At 44.5% G+C, this 20433-nt stretch overlaps 1 protein-coding gene across 2 annotated transcripts in view; it reads right to left on the bottom strand.

Moving 5' to 3' along the window:
- The window catches only part of TMEM98 (transmembrane protein 98), a 114707-nt gene that overhangs the window by 12382 nt on the left and 81892 nt on the right, over window positions 1-20433 (bottom strand). For both annotated transcript variants that reach the window (XM_077459967.1, XM_077459966.1), the window contains exons 2-5: window positions 15123-15301; window positions 13853-13984; window positions 3929-3962; window positions 850-965 (exon numbers count right to left, since the gene is read on the bottom strand). In XM_077459967.1, coding sequence (XP_077316093.1) covers window positions 850-965; window positions 3929-3962; window positions 13853-13984; window positions 15123-15253 — 413 coding nt within the window. In that variant the 5' untranslated portion in view covers window positions 15254-15301. The remainder of the gene's footprint in view (window positions 1-849; window positions 966-3928; window positions 3963-13852; window positions 13985-15122; window positions 15302-20433) is intronic.

Consider the following 20433-nt stretch of genomic DNA (forward strand, 5'->3'; position numbering starts at 1 on the left):
CAAAAGTATTGAGACACCTGCCTTTATACACACATAAACTTTAATGGCATCCCAGTCTTCGTCCATAGGGTTCAATATCGAGTTGGTCCACCCTTTGCAGCTACAACAGCTTCAACTCTTCTTGGAAGGCTGCTCACAAGGTTTAGGAGTGTGTCTATGGAAATGTTTGACCATTCTTCCAGAAACGCATTTGTGAGGCCATGCACTGATGTGGACGAGAGGGCCTGGCTTGCAGTCTCCGCTCTAATTCATCCCAAAGGTGTTCTATCGGGTTGAGGTCAGTCATGTTTCTCCACCCCAACCTCGCTCCGCCATGTCTTTACGGACCTTGCTTTGAGCACTGGTGTGCAGTCATGTTGGAACATGAAGGGGCTATCCCCAAACTGTTCCCACAAAGTTGGGAGCATGAAATTGTCCAAAATGTTTTGGTATGCTGACGCCTTAAGAGTTTTCTTCACTGGAACCAAGGGGCCAAGCCCAACTCCTGAAAAACAGCCCCACACGATAATCCCCCTCCTCAACCAAATGATTCGGACCAGTGCATCAAGGTTGTCATAGCAACATCCCCACTGTGCTTTGGTGTGGTCTAAGCCCCATTGGTGTTTGGTCATCAGCAGATTCTTCCCAGTAGTCCTGGTGGCCCTGTTAGACCACTTCCAGTGCGGTCCCCGGTCTAGAAAAGGAGTGCTTCCTGCTGCATGGAGTAACACAGGGTATACCTGTCCGGCTTTAAAATTTTGTGTTTAGCCTGTCACAACCACTTTTAAGTTGGGCAACAACTTCCACAATGTGCGTTTTTTATATAATAAATATAATATAATTATTTTTTTTAGATGCACAGAAACTCACCGTGGGCTGATCCTCTTGGCAACAATAATGATTTCGCTAAGACTGGATGGGGATTTCATTTTAGCTCCAGATCCCATTGTCATAGCCACCAGTCTTTCTGTCAGGGTGTGGCAAATCTACAAACAAATAGTACAAAGTATTGTAAATGTAGTGGTATATGATCATTTGGGAAAGGTGGGGGGGGGGGGGGGGGGGTGGAGGAGAAGTCAAAATTGTAGTGTGCAGGGTTCTGATAGGACTGGAATGCAAAGGCTTTGATTTAATAAGCCATTGGTTCAAATCCCATCAATAAAAAATTCTTATGCTTAAAGTGGTTGCATGGTTTAAGAGATATCCCCTGTATAATTTGTATGTGCCGTGAAGCAATGGCACGTACATGCTGTTTGCTTCAGTGAGTGTGCCGTTACTGGAGTGACGTTATCGCGGCTCCGCCCAATCACATCGCCGGAGCCACGATACCTGGAAGTAACTTTGGGGAGAAATGTGTCTGGCTGGTGCTGTGTACGGGAACTGCATCAGGGGCTTCGATCTCAGGTGAGTTACATAGTGAGCTAGCTCATTATGCCTTTGTCTTGCAGGTCTTTTTTTTTTGTTTTTGTTTTTTGTTCCATGTGGGTTTACAACCACTTTAACCACCTCAGAACTGCACTATAGCTATAGTGCAGCTCTCTCGTTCCTCGAGGGTGTCCATGGACATCCTCCCATAACCATGCCCCCTAGGGCACGCATCAGTGTTCTGATGATCAATGCAGCCTTTCAGTGCACAACAGTGAAGGAGAAAACTTAGTTTCTGTTATAAAATTCTGCAAATAAAAAAAACTTTTTTTTTATTTGCAAAAAAATTAAAAACCGAATGATAAATACCACCAAAAGAAAGCTCTGTCTCAAAAAATGATACAAAATTGGGTACAGTGTTGCATGATCACGCAATTGGCATGCAAAGCACTGAAATCTGAAAATTGGCCTGGGCAGGAAGAGGGTGAAAGTGCCCAGTATTGAAGTGGTTTTAAAGGCTCAATTTTTTTTTTTTTTACCTCCATGTATATACAACAGCCCCCCCCCCCCCAATACTTATCTGAGCCCCATCCTAATCCAGCAATGTGCACAAGAGCAGCGGCTCTCCCGGGTTTTTCTCCTTATTGGCTGAGACAGCAGCGGAACCCATTGGCTTCTGCTACTGTCAATTACAGCTGGTGAGAGTGTGGAAGCAGGGGCCGAGCCACGCACTGTGTGAATGGATACACAGAGTAGCGGCCTGGGTGTCCCCATAGCAAGCTGCTTGGAGGGAGGGGCCAGGAGTGCCAGCAGGGGACCCGAAAAAAGGACTCGTGGGTTGCTCTGTGAAAAAACATTTTACAAAGCAGGTAAGTATGACATGTTTGTCTGCAGTGAAATCTCAACCAGGGTTATTAGCCCTGTCTGTTGAACTACAAATTGATGCATTTCCTCAGCCTTCTGTGTCCTACCCCATATACTTTTATTGATTTCTTTCCAAAGAAGAAATTGCTGCAGCTTTGACTTCCAAGAATCTGCCAACACACTGTGTTGGGGGAAAAAAAAGCTCTTGAGAGCTGTAATTCTGGAAGTGTGCTTACTGTAGGTCAGTATTTATTGATCCCCTAGCAACTGATTTTGGAAAAAGTATACAATATATAGTAATGAAATGTCTAAAAAATACAACCTGCTAAATCCAAAAAATGGTAATTTGCTCAGAATGCATTTATGTTTATGGTGCCCAGAGAACAAGTCGTGGGTTATGGCTGTTCTGAGACCTACCTGTTTCTTGAGAATGTCAAAGTAACAAAAATATTAGTTTTTAATACAGCTAACCTCTTCAATACAGGACATATTCACCCCCTTCCTGCCCAGGCACATTTTCAGCTTTCAGGGCTCTTGCACTTTGACATTTGCAGTGACAGCACGGGAGGAGAGGAATGCCGATAACCAGTAATTATGTTTACATGTGATCAGCTGTGATTGGACACAGCTGATCAGATGGTAAAGGGTCACTTTGGGCCTTTAGCCAGCTGCGTTTGAAGGGCACAGCGATCACGGGAGGGGGGGGGGGGGCATGGTTCTGAGAGGAGGTCCACCGACACCCTCCCAGAACTGGACGACGACGCTGTAGCTGTCTTTTGGCTATAGCGATGTCGGGAAGTGGTTAAAGACGGGCTCTCACAGAGAGGAGCAAATCACTTTTTGTAGCTTTAAAACATCTCATGCTACAGAATGGAAGAGGTCCTAGGGTTAAGTGGGCCAAAATTAACCAGGTTAGATAGCAAGGCTGCAGATACGGCCTTGTATATCATGGGACAGTGTCCAGAATGTGTTGAATCTGTGGCAGTACAGAAGGGGAATGCAGGCTTTAGAGCCAACCTCAAGCGATGGTATCTGTGGCAGACCTCTAACACTATAAAACTAAGAGGGACACTGAGGTCTAAAACTGCAGGAGAAGCTTTTTAAACAAATTAGACTGGCCAACTACATGAGAGGTCCAGCACCAGGGGTTACTAGTGTATGTGCTGTAGACTCCGATGAGGACCATGCATGTCTACCTTTTCTCATTTGCCTTAGTCTTTTCTAGAACATTCAACATATAATAAAGGCTGATCTCCAGGCAAAAAAGTAAATACACAGTTGACACACCTTTGGTAACTGCTTTAACGGCCAAAGGATTTGTTTTTCTATCTATTCGATACTTTGATTTACGCCAGCCTGATTTCTGTATAATGCATTTAAACAACACAGATAGGTCACCTCCTCACCTCTATTCTAGGATTGGACAGTGGCAAAACAGGAACAAACTGATAGTCATCTTTCTGCTCTCTCCTCCTCTCAGCATCAGCACATGTGCACTGTACAATATCTCACTGGCCCTAAATGCGTGCCCCTACCTCTCCCAATCCCAAGAGTTCTACTGTATGGGCATTGCAAGAGCCTAAAAACAAGTAAAATTCAGGTATTTACAGCAGATGCATTTAAAAAAAAAATTTTTAAATAAATTCATAGCTGCATTAATTGGTATGTTTTTTTTTTTTCTGCTTTGAGTTCAGCTTTAATAGGCTCTTGATATACATACCTTTAGAATTGAAATGCAGTGAGACACAAGACCGCTACAAAATGAGAAGAAAAAAGATTGTTTTAATTTAAGTCACTATTGTTAAAAACATAGTTTTCATGGTCTTTAAAAAAAAAGTCAAATACATGCACATTTTTTAAGGAAAAAAAAGTTTTATGATTCCACCAGCAATAATTCAATAACTGTAGAGGGACATCAACAATGAGGACAGGACTGAATGGCATGGCAGGCTGAAATGTGTTACTAATCATCATCAACATCAAATGGAGCTGGTTATGTCCTGCCTCTAAAGACCTACAAACCTAGACCATGGGCTAGGGTAACTACACAAAAACCTGACCCCAACAATGGGCAGTGGCATCTCAAAGCTGTACAAGAAGCCCCTGGGTAATTCTGTGCACTAGCAGCCACCCATGACTAAAGGCATTACAAGGGTAGTTTTTTGTCTCATTCCTGGAGCTCAGCTTTAAAATATTCTGTTGCTAATTGCTCAACAGTGCCTGCAACTACAGAGGTTAGTAAAGGTTGTTTTTTTTATTTGTGTTTTAAGCTCATTTACTGCTTGTTACAAATATGATGGCAAAGGGTGCTGAAGGGTCTATTGATGCTGGCTGCTGGGGGTCAGTTATTGCTGGGAGGGATCTACTGTTGAGGTTGGGGTCTATTGATGCTGGCTGTTGGGAGTCTATTATTGGATGAAACAAAGCCACTCTGGTGAGTGAGACTTCAGTTAATCTCAACAGATACTAGTCGGGTGCTAGCCCAGCTCGCATGCTGTATGTCACAAAGCAAATTATTCCAGACGTTTGCACATCCAAAAATGCTCTTTCTTTATCATACATCATAGGACACAAAGCCTTAAGTATTTATGGGTTATCGGCCATCTTCAGGTGTTGACACTGGTAAACCCTTATTAAGGAAGTTGACTCCATATATAACCCCTCCTCCTTCCAGGAACACATCAGTTTTTTCGCCAGTGTCTCAGGTGTTGGTCACGTGAGAAAATGTACTTAGCTGAGCTCTACTGGAATATTCCTTACTAGGGCAAGCCATGCAACCGGATCCATTCAAAGTGCTTTTTCTATGCCAAATTGAATGGTACCCGGGTCTCATGTCCGAAACGAGGTTCAGCATGTGATGCTTCTGTTTTTAGAGAGCTGGACCCTGGTATCCAGTATTTTTTTTTTTTTCAGCCATATCCCTTCCAGGGTGCCTTACAGGTCCAGAGCTAGGATCCCCCTTTTAAAGTAGGCCCTAGTCCCTGAAGGTTTCTCAAATGGAGCCCACCGTGAGAGGTGAAGATTGGGTATGTTACAACAGAACCCTGCAGCTGGATAAGATAAGGGAGAGTCCTAAGGAATTGTTCTAATTTATTATGTTTTTTTTCTCCTTAAAGTGGGATGCCCCCTAAAAAAATTTAATAAAAACAAAATTAAGTCAGCAGCTACAAATACTGCGGCTGCTGACTTTTAATAATCGGACACTTACCTGTCTTAGGGTCCAGCGATGCGGGGGAACGAAGCCCCCCCTCATTCCTGCTCCGCTCGCGGCGCCGTCATTCTTACTGTGGGCACCGGGGTGTGGCTTTACAGCCGGGCACCCACTGCGCAGGGCGCCATGATACGCCACACAGTCATCTGGGACATGTGACAGGTCCCAGATGACGGTGCGAGGGGAAGTGATGTCACCAGCCCGCCAAGGAAGAAGGCAGACTAGGAGGGACCCCCTAGCAACAGGTATTTAGAGGTGAGTAAAAAATGTTTTATTTTTTTTTAAGAATTTTTAACTATTTTTTATTTTTTGTTGGCAACACCACTTTAAGTAAAATGTTGTTATGTCTAAAGTCGCCACCGGGGGCTGTCAAGAGCATGTACCCGATTCCATGCTTGTCTGTCTTGTCTCTCTGTTTATGCTGCATGCTTCCACTGAGGCCATGCTCTTGGTAGGATGTGGGAAAGGGGGGGGGGGTCTTCAGGAGTATACCCCACAGCCCGCTTCAGGCTAAAAAGCATAAACGGATTAGAGGAAAGACTGATGGCCTTGATCACAAAGTGGAAGAAAGCGCATTAGGTCCCCTTCTACCCAGGACCCCCAAACAGAAGAACTCTGGGGAAAGGGGAAGTGTCTGCTTCACAAGCTGAGAAATTGCTGGTGCAATCTCTTAGGCCGCGTACACACGCGGGGACTGTCTGCCGAAACTAAGTTCGTCAAACAGTCCGCTCAAACTTTTGAATGAACGAACACGCCCACACACGGCACTTTTTGAGCGGACAAATACGGCAAACTTTGTTCGTCGTACTAAGTCCGCGCAACTTTTGAAATGAACGGACTCGCCCACACACGAGGCAACAGTCCGCTCATTTCGAGCGCGTGTGCAGGTAGGCGGGGCCCGCGACGGAGACGTCGCGGGCTCCGCCGCCTGGAATGTACTTAAAGGGGAACCCCAACGCCGAAAAAAAAATCGGCGTGGGGGTCCCCCCAAAGTCCACAACAGACCCTTGTCCGAGCACGCTACCCGGCCGGCCAGGAAAGGGGGGCGAGCGAGCGCTCCCCCCCCTCCCGAGCCGTACCAGGCCGCGTGCCCTCAACATGGGGGGTGCCTTGGGGAAGGGGGGGCCGCGCGGCCCCCCCACCCCAAAGCACCTTGTCCCCATGTTGATGAGGACAAGGGCCTCTTCCCGACAACCCTGGCCGTTGGTTGTCGGGGTCTGCGGGCGAGGGGCTTATCGGAATCCGGCCCCCCACCCTATGTGAATGAGTATGGGGTACAATGTACCCCTACCCATTCACCTGTAAAATAAAAGTACCCAAAAAAAAAACACAACACACGAGATAAAATATTTTATTGCACAGCTCCGGGGGTCTTCCGTCTTCGGGGGTCTTCTCGCCGGACTCCTCCGCTATCTTCTTGTAGCTCTTTTGCTAGCGGAGGAGTCCGGCTTTCTTCCTCCCCACCGCCGGCCTCTTCTCCCGACTTCGGGGGTCTTGTCCCCCTCTTCGGTTCTTCTGCCGGGCCACCGCGCCTTCTTATAGCTCTTTTAGAGGCGGTGGCCCAGTCTTCTGTCGCCGCTGTCGCCTTCCGGTCACCTTCCGTTCTTCTTCTTGTTCTTCTTCTTCTCCAGGAGATGTTGACACGTCGCTCTCTCCGGCCGGAATGCCAGAGCCGCGCTGTGCGGCCACTTATGTAGTGACAATGGGGCGGTGTCACATGGTATATGTCACATGGGTTGGTCACATGGGTTGATGTCACATGGGGACTATGACATCGTAAGGGGGCGGGGTCACCATGTGACCAACCCATGTGACATATACCATGTGACACCGCCCCATTGTCACTATATAAGTGGCCGCACAGCGCGGCTCTGGCATTCCGGCCGGAGAGAGCGACGTGTCAACATCTCCTGGAGAAGAAGAAGAACAAGAAGAAGAACGGAAGGCGACCGGAAGGCGACAGCGGCGACAGAAGACCGGGCCACCGCCTCTAAAAGAGCTATAAGAAGGCGCGGTGGCCCGGCAGAAGAACGGAAGGCGACAGAAGACCGGGCCACCGCCTGTAAAAGAGCTATAAGAAGGCGCGGTGGCCCGGCAGAAGAACCGAAGAGGGGGACAAGACCCCCGAAGTCGGGAGAAGAGGCCGGCGGCGGGGAGGAAGAAAGCTGGACTCCTCCGCTAGCAAAAGAGCTACAAGAAGATAGCGGAGGAGTCCGGCGAGAAGACCCCCGAAGACGGAAGACCCCCGGAGCTGTGCAATAAAATATTTTATCTCGTGTGTTGTGTTTTTTTTTTTGGGTACTTTTATTTTACAGGTGAATGGGTAGGGGTACATTGTACCCCATACTCATTCACATAGGGTGGGGGGGCCGATATCCGGGGGCCCCCTTATTAAAGGGGGCTCCCGGATTCCGATAAGCCCCCCGCCCGCAGACCCCGACAACCAACGGCCAGGGTTGTCGGGAAGAGGCCCTTGTCCTCATCAACATGGGGACAAGGTGCTTTGGGGTGGGGGGGCCGCGCGGCCCCCCCTTCCCCAAGGCACCCCCCATGTTGAGGGCACGCGGCCTGGTACGGCTCGGGAGGGGGGGGCGCGCTCGCTCACCCCCCTTTCCTGGCCGGCCGGGTAGCGTGCTCGGACAAGGGTCTGTTGTGGACTTTGGGGGGACCCCCACGCCGATTTTTTTCGGCGTTGGGGTTCCCTTTAAGTCCATACCAGGCGGCGGGGCCCGCGACGTCTCCTTCGCGGGCCCCGCCTACCTGGAGACGCGCTCGAAATGAGCAGACTTTCCTCCGAGCGGGAACAGTTTGCTCATTTCGAAAGTGGCCTACACACGGGCGGACTGTGCGCTCAAACCAAGTTTCAGCGGACAGTTTTTCGGAATTTCCGAAAAACTTTGTTCGTCAAACTGTCCGCTGAAGCCCCACACACGAGCGGACTGTCCGCTGAAACACTGTTCAGCAGACAAAGTTGAGCCAACAGTCCGCCCGTGTGTACGCGGCCTTACTGAAAAAGTCTGCTGTACATTTGTTACCCGTAGCTGAGCCAGTTGAGAAATCTACGTCTAGTTTGGGTTCACCGAATCCCTCTCAAGCTGCGCATGCTTTCTTGTTCATTTCTTGCTGGAAAAGCTTATATATTCTGAGTGGGGTCACCTAGATAAACATTTTTTTCCCTCCTAAAATGTTTTCAACACTTTATCCTATGAAGGAAAAAATTCACAAAAATGTGGGGTATACCGTAATTTGACGCCGCTATCGCCTCTGTGAATAAAACATTTTTACTTGTCCTGTTGACAACGTTTAAATGCTTACGGATTCAACCGATAATAAGACTCTATCCACCAGGCATCCCGCCTTGCGCTTTTGCTAAAACACATGCATAGAACCCTGTGGTTAAAAGATTGGTCAGCCAAAGCATCTTGCAAAGGGTGTCTGACTAGTTCCCCTTTTTTCATTGGGGAAGATTTGGTGAAATACATCCAAATGATTTCTAGCAGGAAAGCTCTTTTGTCCAAAACAAGGTATAAACGTCCTTTTATTTAAACAGCCTCCTTCCCCTGCACAGGGGAAGTTGCCTCTAGACAGCGGTGATGGCCTCCACCGTCAGACTCTAAGGCATGATTTCCAATGAGTACTCTTCATACCTAAGAGAAGAAAACATTCAGCCCCCGTATACATGATTAAAAATGCTTTTTCCTCTGCCCTGCAGGGCAATTAGCGACTTACTCTGCTATCCAAGGATGGGAAGTGTTAGATCCCCCTCCCCCACCTTAGATCCCTTTATCAAGGGAACAATGGGTAGAGGATGAAGGGTTTCCCTCAGGTAATCAGGAAGAAGGGCAAACCGAGTACTCCTCTGCGGAGGCAACAACTAGAGTTGAACCTTTTTTTCAGCCTCGCAGTCTGAGAAATTGCTGGTACAAATCTCTTACAGAAATGATTTGTGCCTCTTTCAAGCTACCTCTAGTATAGTCAGCTGATCTGTTTTTTCTTAGGTTCCTTAAAACCGTCACTGCCTTTTTTGTGCGTTTCCTGTACATGTACAGATCCACGCAGAAATTCAAACGATCCATTCTAGATCTAAAAGAATCTAAATCAGTTCCTGAAGATCCGCTCCTTTCTATGGAGTCGATCAGGTCAGTAGTTTCTATCCTACAAGGAGGAATACTTGTGGCGCCTATCGGCATCAGGGATGCATATCTGCATGTCCATATATTTCCCACTCACCAAAGGTTTCTGCGGTTCGAAGTAGAACAGCAGCATTTCAGTTTATAGCCTTGCTCTTCGGGCCAGCTACAGCACCCCGAGTGTTCATAAAAGTGCTAGCCCCACCTCTAGCCAGGTCAAGGGCATAGGGCTTAAACAGTCTTGGCATACCTAGACGATCTATTGCTAATAGACCAATCAGTGTTCGGAGTAATTTTTACAGGTAACTTTTTGTAATGTGTACACGTCTGGGTTGCATTCTCAACCTAATGAAGTCTCCCTTAAAATCACTAAAAAAGCTGGAGTATTTGGGTCTGATCATATATACAGAAAAGGGGTCTTCTTGCCCAGACAAAAAAAAAGACAAAAAAAACTCCATAAAAGAGTTGATGTGGATGATCAGGTCAAAAGGAGATCCCTCCATTCGCCTTTGCATGAGGTTGTGAGAAAGGATGGTGGCTTCATTCAAAGCAGTTCCCTATGCACTGTTCAATTCGAGACTGTTGCAAAACAGTATTCTATTTGCTTGGAACAAAACGATCCAAGCTTTTGACTTGCCAATGCGGCTGTCCCCAAGGGTGTCTCAAAGCCTCAATTGGTGGTTACTAAAGAATGTCCCAAAGGGTAAATCATTCAGACCACTTTTCTGGAAAGTGGTAATGACAGAGAAGACAACTGTCCAAGGACAGTGTTCAAGAACCGTAAGAACCTTGCCCATCAACATCCTAGAGATTCGGGCAGTACGTCTGGCTCTAAAAGCCTGGACTTCCAGGTTAAGGGATTGTCCTATCAGGATCCAATCCGTCAATGCCTCGGCTGTGGCCTATATCAATCACCAAAAGGGGCACCAAGAATCTCTGTGCAGAGAGAGGTGAACATATTCTAACTTGGGCAGAAATAAATATTCTGTGCCTATTGGCAGTCTTCATTCCATTGGCACGTGCACTACTTGTGCCACCAGCAGATTATTCCCAGGGGAATGGTCTATTCACCCCGACATGTTTCGGGCAGTTTGACAAGTTTGGAGAACTCCGGATGTAGATCTTCTAGCATCCAGTACAACATAATCAACTTTGTGTCCACAACAAAGGATCCATTCGCATGCAGAACAGGTGATACCGTGCGATCAGTTTTCACTGATCTATGCATTTCCCCCTATTCAATTGCTGCCTCAACTTCTTTGCAGGTTCAAGTTAGAAAGAAAACCGGTAATTCTGGCAGCACCAGCATGGCCCACAAAGTCATGATATGCAGAGATCGTAAAGATGGCAGTGGAAGATCTGTGGTCCCTTCCACTAAGGCCAGACCTGCTCTCACAGGGGCCGATATTCCATCCTACTTTATGAACCCTAAATTTAATGGCTTGGCTATTGAAACCCGAATTCTGAAGAAACATGGGCTTTCCAGTTCAGCTATCTTAACTTTAATCAATGCAAGGAAACCAGCTTCCAGAACTATATATTATAGAGTTTGGAAGATCTATGTTTCCTGTTGTGAATCCAAGGGTTGGCACCCTCAGATATATCATAGACAGAATTTTTGCCTCTCTACAAGTGGGTGTAGAGAGGAAGTTGGCCCTGAGTACTATTAAGGCTGAGACTTGGCCCTTATCTGCTTTATTTCAAAAGACCGCTTGCTACTCATTCTTTAGTCCGGGGTTTCATGCATGAATAATACAGATTAATCCGTCAGTTAAATCCCCTTTTAAGCCCTTGGGACTTGAATTTAGTTTTGTCAGTGTTACAAAAACAGCCATTTGGACCAATACAGCATAGTCCATTAGTCTTCTGACTAGGGAGCTGGTATTTTTGGTTGCTATATCCTCAGCAAGGAGGGTTTCACAATTGGCTGTTCTTTCTTGTAAAGAGCCATAGTTGACTATTCATGAGGACAGCATGGTGTTACACCCTCTTCCATGCTTTTGCCAAAAGTGGTTTCAAGCTTTCATCTGAATGAAAAGATTGTCCTGCCATCGTTTTCCCCAAAACTCTGTTCCAGGGAAGAAAAGTCACTACATTGTCTTGATGTGAGAGCAGTGAAAATCTATTTAAAGGAAAACTGCTCAGATCCGTAAGACTGATGTCTTTATTCTGCCAGAGGGTCCTCAAAGGACAGGCAGCGCCAAAATCCACTGTTGCTAGGTGGATTCGGCAAGATAGAATTCAAACTTATAATCTAAGGGGTAAGATTCCCCCTTTTTCACGTTAACCAGAGCGGCGGTGCTTCATGGGCAGTGCGTCACCAGGCCACCATGACTCAAATCTGTAAGGCCGCGACTTGGTCTTCAGTGCATATATTCACCAAACTTTATCAAGTGAATGTAAAATGGAAGGAGGATATCGCTTTCGGGCGCAGTGTGCTTCAGGCAGCCATATAAGTCCTCAAGTCTGGGGGTGTCCTATGGGTTGTGTCTCCCTCCCCTCAAGTAGCATTGCTCTGGAACATCCCATTAAGTAAATACTTAAGGCTCTGTGTCCTATGATGTACGATAAAGAAAATAGGATTTTTATAACCGCTTACCTGTAAAATCCTTTTCTTGGAGTACATCATAGGACACAGAGATCCCGCCCCTCTGTTTATGGGGTATAAGTATATTGCTTGGCTACAAAACTGATGTGCTCCTGGAAGGAGGAGGGGTTATATAGATAACTTCCTTAATTATGGTTTACCAGTGTCAACACCTGAAGATGGCCTATAACCCATTAAGTAAATACTTAAGACTCTGTGTCCTATGAGGTACTCAAAAGGATTTTACAGGTAAGATGTTATAAAAATTCTAATATTGAAGGTCAGGTAGTTAACAGATGAAGCAGGGGACAAGGAGGTAGATGTATTTCGTGCAAATATTAGCTCTCCGTCATTACCTTTTGGAACTAGTCACCACAATCGCCTATATACTTCTCAAATGAGCCTTCCAATTTTTATCCAGTCTATTATTGCTGGGGTGGATTTATTGTTGCTGGGGGTCCATTGTTCTGGGGAGGTCTATTGTTGCTGGAGGGTCTATTGTTGCTAGCTACTGGGGATCTATTTTACTGCTTTTCTTGTTGTTAACAAATTACATCCAAATTCCTTAGCACCACAAAATTAGGCTTTTTTTTAATTCTATAAAAAGTTGGTGCTGAGAGGTGGGTTGGAGGGGGAACCAAGGAACTGTGCTCGGGGGTGGAGACAAAGGGGTGACTTGGGAGGGGGAAGTTCCTGTACCTATTCTCTGAGGAATAAAAACCCTGTTTAAATGCCTAAATGTACATAGTCTGTGTGCAGAGTCTGTTTAAGGAGAGAGAAATGCCATGGTAAAGCAATGTCTTGTAGAGGACAAAGTAGATCCAGACCTACAATCAAGCCATTTTGTTCCTATAGAGAGGGGTGCTTGAACAAAAACATAGCACATAGTAAAATGATTAGCAACTATTTTTCAAAAAGGATGTTTGTTTTTAGAATGCTGGTTAATAGTGTAAACTTACGGCAACAGCTTATCCCTTATTTATCTGATGAGGACTGGGAGGAAGCATGCTCATCCCAATTATCTGTGTCCGCAGCTGTCAATAATAAAATGATCCACCTTTATATGTTACATCAATCATATCTGACCCCAGTTTGATTGCATGCAATGCATCATCTACCCTGTCTACGACCGGTCTTCGCACACGTTATGTGGCTTTGTCCAGTCATAGCAAGGTATTGGCAGCACGTGACAGAGGTTTTGACTGCAGTTTTAATAGTTCCTGTTCCATGTACCCTACTGGTGTGTTTGCTAGGGTTCCTGGACAGAGAACTGTGGTGGAGACATACTAGGACCATGTTAATGAAAACACTATTTTTGGCTCGTAAAGCTGTAGCACTTAAATGGATTCAGCCCACCTCTCCTTCCACACTTAAGGGGCTTTGATTTGTAAATCAGGTATTACCTTATGTAATACGTATTTTTGAACACAGAGGTTGCCCAGCTAAATATAACAAGGTGTGGGATGCTTGGTGTTCTTGCGCTCAATTCTTGAGACTGTTGCTAAGGGTATTAAGTAGCACTTATCTATAATTCTGCGATTCTATGCTATTAAACATATGTATCTGGATTGGTTTGAAGGGGATTGTTGCATAATTGTACTTATGAAAAACCTTTGGCGTTGTAAATTTACCTCATTGTTCTCTATGCTCATGTTGAGTGCTTTGATTCATGCCAATGTCTTATACCTTTTTCAATTAAAAAGACTGTAAACTTACGAGGCATCTTCAATCCAGTCTTCGTCTTCCAGAATTGCTTCAATCTGGGGGTTTGTGATGACAACATCATCCAGTTCTAGTTCGGATGGTTCTGACTGGGTTTCCATTGCTCCAATTAAATCCACGGTTGGCCTGTTAAAATAGAGCATTAGAAATATTTGCTAGCATGTACTATTGACCCTATTTTTACCCAAAAATATTATGTGAAAGAATGAGGTTTTTGACCATAAACCATAATATGATAAGGTATATCTTTAAGCCATGGGAGCCACATTAAATTAATCACAAAGTAGAACTAGACACTGTGTAAGATAGTTTTGTGATGCACTCATCAGTTTCATGTTTTTTTGCATTAAAACTACTTCAAGAGTCATCTACCAAATTCTCATCCTTTCTTTGTATAGGCTCGGCGACCAATTTATGCCAATCAATTCCTGTGTTCAACAAGCAATGTGCTAAAACTCTACCAATGCATAGAACTTCTACAACTGCTCAATAGAACTGCTTCCTGGGGCTGAAATTGTTTGACTGAACCTTCTCCCTGAAAAGGATTCATCCATGCTCCCTGTTCTCCAGCTGGGGCAGAAAAAAGGACCATTCTCTTCAACTATGTGTAGATTAGCAGGAGCTTAACAAGATTACTGTTTAAAACATTTCCCTCTCCTGTTGATGCATGAAAGACTCAGGTCTGCTATTTTGATTATGTGGATGAATCGGTTTAGTATTGCTGAACGAAAAGGAACTAAATCATCTACGGCCAGCTATTGACTAATTGCATTGAGCCACTGCCTGCTCCCTATAGCGGCCCTTCTGTAATTGTATTTAATACAATTAAGAAAGTATGGATCTTGTTAAAGGTAGAAGCAATAACTGAAAACATGTGATCACTTTAAAATAAGTTATCTACGACCATCTAAAAGGTAAAACTCAACTTCTAGACAGCTGTTGTAGGGTATACCCCTGATGCCCGATCTTGTTCTGGAGAAGCGAAAGTCCAAACCAGATGGTTTACTTTCTCGTTCAAGACTGGACTGCTTTAAGTTTCAGCAGAAGTTCATGATAGTTCATAGATATGCCTATTGGTTTCTTTCTGACATGTAAGCCAACTGGGGTATCATTAAACACCTTCAGAATAAAGATCCTCACACTAGAAACATTGCACTAAAGAAAGAAATGCTAAAATGTCATGGTCCATGAAGGGGAGAATCCCTTAAAATTTGTGGCATCATAACCGTTCACATATATTAGCCCCCTGACAACCTGTTCTTACTTGTTGTTGTAGTGTGTCAGAAGATTCTTGGTCCGACAATATCGTTGTCGACATACCACAACCAGAGCCACAAAGGAAGCCAGAAATATTGTGGCTAGGACACCAATGGCCACAATGACCACAGTCTCCATTTCTTCACTTGGTCACAAGGCTTGTCACATGGAGAGAGATTAAATCATCTGAAACATGAACACAAATAGAGTAGATTATTGGTGGGATTCTTTGCTTAGGGAGCATCCTAGCTATTTTTGTAAACTTTTCATTAGCAGCTAGTTACACAAAAAACAATAAATCATACCATCATTGGAGTTCCAGGAGTAGAGGGAAGGGGTCATTCTGTTCACACCCCCCATTTGTTGTTAGCAGTGTTTTGAGACTGATTTACTAAAGGATGTGAGAATGTTAACACAAACATGTGTTAGGATTAATTTCAACTCGCCAATCATAATTGGATAATTTAAGAGAATATTCACCCAATTAATCTTATTTAGATGTTCCAAAGGGCCCACCTGAGCAATCCATTAAATTTACATACAATCAGAGATGCTCACACACTACATGGCTGTTCTAATGTGTACAGCCAGATTCGGGTCATAGCTGCACACCTCTGTCCATCCAATGAGTTTGAGTATACAAAAACTTCCACCAGGTCCATGACACAGACCAAGGAGGTGAGGCATTTCACTCACACTTTCACTCACACATTGTGCTTCTTCAAAACCCAAGGGAAGACTGAACCACCTCACCTCTAAATAGAGGACGCTCCTGCCTAACACAGGTGTCGGGTAGTGTGATCAGCTTCCCAAACATCTTGACAAGCAGAATCCGAATTAAAGCTAAAAATATTCCAGACATGAGTATAGATATAAAATACCACAGTGAATAGAAAGAACTAAGATCATAAAACTATATCTCATTAGGTGATGACACAATCACAAAGACACATGTGATACCTAATGTCTATGAGAAACAAAAAGGAAAAATAGACATGAATATACTGTCCAGGGACCTGAAAAGCTGGTCAAGATCTACATCAAAAGTAGAAATGAGCATAGATAATTTAAGTTAAAAAGCAGAAATAAGGAAAATAATTGAATATAATATAACCATGCCATTCATATATTACTCAGCCTAGCCAATCACAAATCCCTGTCAGACAGATACGTGTGTGCGAATGGCCATGAAACCCTTAAAGGCCCTAGTTTGTTAAAGATTCAGGTGGGAAAAACACAATATAGTTGCATTGTCACTTAATTTTAATTGTAATAATGACTTGCGTCCCACTCAAAATTTAAGCCAGAGTGAATACAAGTCTGGAGCATAAAGATCCAGAATACCTCCCTGTGGTATAAGGTGCGGAAGATATCCCTACCTCTTTTGGCAGTGCAGATCTTCTCAATGACCTGGACTTTCATGGCAGAGGTGTCCCCACCATGATTCTCCCTAAAATATCTGGCTACATTGGTATTTTTTCTGTACACTATAGATGTGTTCATAGCAGCGGTCCCTCAACTGTCCTGTGGTCCTGCCCACATACTGTATGTGGCACAAGTAGCACGTAATGTGGTAACTCACATACCTGGTGTGAGAAGAGTTTTGACATTTCATAATTTTATGAGTGGCAGTGGTTCGAAATGTGTTGCCCCCCCTGAATGTGGCTATAACATGGGCAATCATGGGCTCCACATTTATAATTCCCTTTAAAGTGCAGCCAAGTGAATGACTGCACTTGTTTGTTGGGATTGAAGAAGCTTGGAGATGAGGACTGACCTAACGCCGCTGCTCTTTTAGTTGCTATGTTGACACCATGTCTTATAGTGTCTGCACAGGTTTCATCTGTATTAAGGATAGGTAAGTATTTAATGATTTCTTTAACTTGGATGAATTCTGCACTAAAGGTAGTAAGAAAAGATGTGTTTGTCATGACAGTCATTCGTATTCTTTTGACATAACAAATCTTCTCTTCTCTTACTCCTTGCTATTTCTAAGGGGGGGGGGGGGGGGAAAGGACACTGAGCCAAGAGAAACCCCTCATGGATACAAACACAGAGGAAGTGAGGGATACATCCAATGTCCTCAATCTCTCTAAAAGTGCTCACTCCACATGAAACCTCCCTCTTATTGAAAGGACTGAACTTTTGTCCTAATAGACACTTCAATCTCTTTGACGCAATCTTGTATGTAAACAAGTGTCAGAAACCTCACTATTATGCAGCAAATAATGATACTGACACGGAGTTGTTTGCACCAAAAGATACAGATATGAACACAACAGAGTTGACATTTTGAGAGCTGTGTGCTATTAGAGATTTAGAAGATTTAGCCAAAAAGTGTCTCACTCACTAGTGGAGGGGTGTAATTGTTCAACCAAATCAGCATCCCTTCAGACTAGATCTGAATTGTATCCTGTCAGTTCCTACACGCCTGACATGAGTCAATTTCAGAAGTTAGTCGAGCAGGATCTGACTGTATTGGCTCATCAAGTCACTGAGGGTTTGTAGCCCTGGCAGGACAACTTCTCGAACAGCGAGTGCTTGGCCTTAATGTTTAGAAAATTATGAGGCCATAATTGTTTGACATGCCAATAAGGGAGGCATGATCGTTGTCATGAATGTTGAGTTCTATTTGGATGAATCTGTCGTACAGCCACACATACATGAGACTTAAGGGAGACCCCACGAGAAATTATAAATCCATACTAAGAATTAGTAAAGGTTTCAGGTTGGGAATCTTTCAAAAGAAAGAAATGGAGTCCCTTATTCTGGAATATCCTACCAGTCCCACATTCTACCATTTACCGAAAACTTAGGTCTTACAATTCCTACAAGGTAGATCTATAATTTCTGGGATTGGCTCCCTTAACAAGAGATTGGGACAATGGCTGGATAGGTATTTACAACTTCCTAGGTATTTGAAAGACGCCAACGATTTACTTCAACACATGGGAGACAGATTTCTTGTGGATCACATGTGATGTCACGTGTCTGTAGTCCTCGATTCCCCATCATGTAGATGTAGAGTGTGCTTTTTCTTGGAGTTTTGCATGGATCAGATACCTGAACATTGCATGTATAATTTATATATATTAGAGTATTTACTCTCATAATTAGGAATAGGGAGCTTCAGACATCAGGGTTATCTTGATAGTAGCATTGGCACTTGCCATTCTGTGTGACTTAAATTTCCATACTGCCTTGAACAAAATCGCAGTGACGCAGTGCAGAGATGACGTCAGGAACAGTCCACTGCTCTAGAGCGCGGGGGGGAGGAACAGCAGGAACCAGTCTTGTGTGTGGACGTTTCCTGACGCCAAGAGAAAAAAAGGTGACAGAGGAGGGAGCTGCAGCTGATTGACAGCATCAGCTTTGTTTCTGTATGCTGTGTGAAGTGGGGCGAGTTCCTTCCCTCCAATCAGCTGGCACAGTTTCACTCACTGTGCTCTGCAATGTGTGACTTCAGCTCTTTACCCCCTTTTTTTTCTGGACATTCCGACAAGCTTATAAATTTAGCAATTTGAATGGATGTAGAGAAGACTGCAGATAAACAGGTACAACATATGTAGGATGATTTGTTTAATCTCTGTATATCACTTGGGTCCTCTCAATTCACTGGGTATATGGAAGGGTTTACAACCACTTTTAAGGCTGTCGCCTATGTTCAGGACCTAGGAGGTATGAATTTTTTTTTAAATCTCTCGAGTCAAGACATGGGTACCCTGTGAATTTTGTGTTCAGCAATATCTAGTTTACACATGGCTGTCATTGTAACATGTAAGTTTCCCTTTGTTTGTGGCTGTTCACTGTTACTGCCTTTACTGTTGCCTTGTTAGATGTGTAACCCGAATAAATATTTTCAGCCTTGGTATGTCAGAGGGTGTGGTGTTGCTGGAAGGGTCGTTGTCATCTGGAATCTGGGAGTCCATACACCAGCAGATCCTTTTCGGAGCTACCACTAAATGGAGCGAGAGCAAAATGGCTGGTTGGAGTTCAGTGTAATGGCTGACATCCATAGAGATGCCTGGACAGAGGAACAGATCTGCCAAGCAGTGATGGCATCAGCTCCTTAACAGCAGGTATTTATCTTGGAAGGGAAGTTCCTTACAAATTACAAGGAGACTGCAACTGTACTAAATGCATTCTTCTCCTCAGGTTTAACTAAGGAAATGGAGGCGTATAACAATCAAGACTGTTTCATTAGTAATGCATCACAGAGTGTACCCTTGTGGATTACAGAAGCCGGTGTCCGAAAAAGACTTGAAAAGTTAAATGCAAATAAATCACCAGGAGCAGATGGTTTTACATACGAGAGTTCTCAAAGAACTCAGTCAGGTTATAGCCACTGCCAGACCGTTGCTCCTAATTTTTATGGCCCGCATACTGCCAGTAATGGTACCAGTAGATTGACAAAAGGCCAACATGGCACCACTATTTAAAAAGGGTTGAGACCTGTACCTGGAAACTATGCTGACCTGGGAAAAGTGTGTGGGCCACTCAGGCTCGATAGAGAGGGGTTATCTAGACAGTACATCCGCAGCTTCTTCTAGGGTGCTGACGGGGTGGAGCCCGCCCTGGCTCCTGCAAAATTCCAAGAAAGGTAGGGTGATCACTGCAAGTCGCACACCTATGGTGTCCTGCTGTAGTGAATGGATGGAGTGGCAACCTCAGCCTGGACTCCAACTAGGCCACGCCCCCAATGTTTCACTCCACCCCCACACCTTAGTCATTGAGACTTCCAGGGGTCACCCTTCCTTCCTTGTATCTTTGCTGTAAACTACAGCCAGTCAGTCATTGATAGTATATAAACTATTGGAGGGGAGGATAATGGACTATATCCAAGATTTTGCTGATGAATACAGTATTAGTGGTAATCAACGTGGCTTTACGAAAGGTCATTCTTGAAAAAGCAATCTGTTAACATTTTATGAGGAAGCGACCTGCCATCTTGATAAGGGAAGGGCTGTGGTGTACCTGGATTTTGAAAAAGAATTCGACAGTCGCCCACAAACACTTAATTTACAAACTGAGGTCTGTAGGCATAGACCATAGGCTTTGTACATGGATAGAAAATTGTTTACAGGAACGTGTCAAAAGGGTAGTGATAATTAGCATGCATCTCAGTGTTTTCTGATGAGTCCAGAGAAGGGCAACAAAGTCCCATACCGACTTATAAAAGATATGAACCTCTTAGAGATTAATGTGTACATGGCACCCCGCATAATTTTTTAGACCAGGGGAGACAGAAGAGAACACCCCCCAAACAGGATTGGCCAGCAGACAGAGGAAGCAGCACAAACACGAGGGGATACAGAGCA

This window comes from Lithobates pipiens, unplaced genomic scaffold, assembly GCF_037356315.1.
Source record: "Lithobates pipiens isolate NorthernLeopardFrog02 unplaced genomic scaffold, aLitPip1_a1.2 Scaffold_28, whole genome shotgun sequence".
Lineage (NCBI taxonomy): Eukaryota > Metazoa > Chordata > Amphibia > Anura > Ranidae > Lithobates > Lithobates pipiens.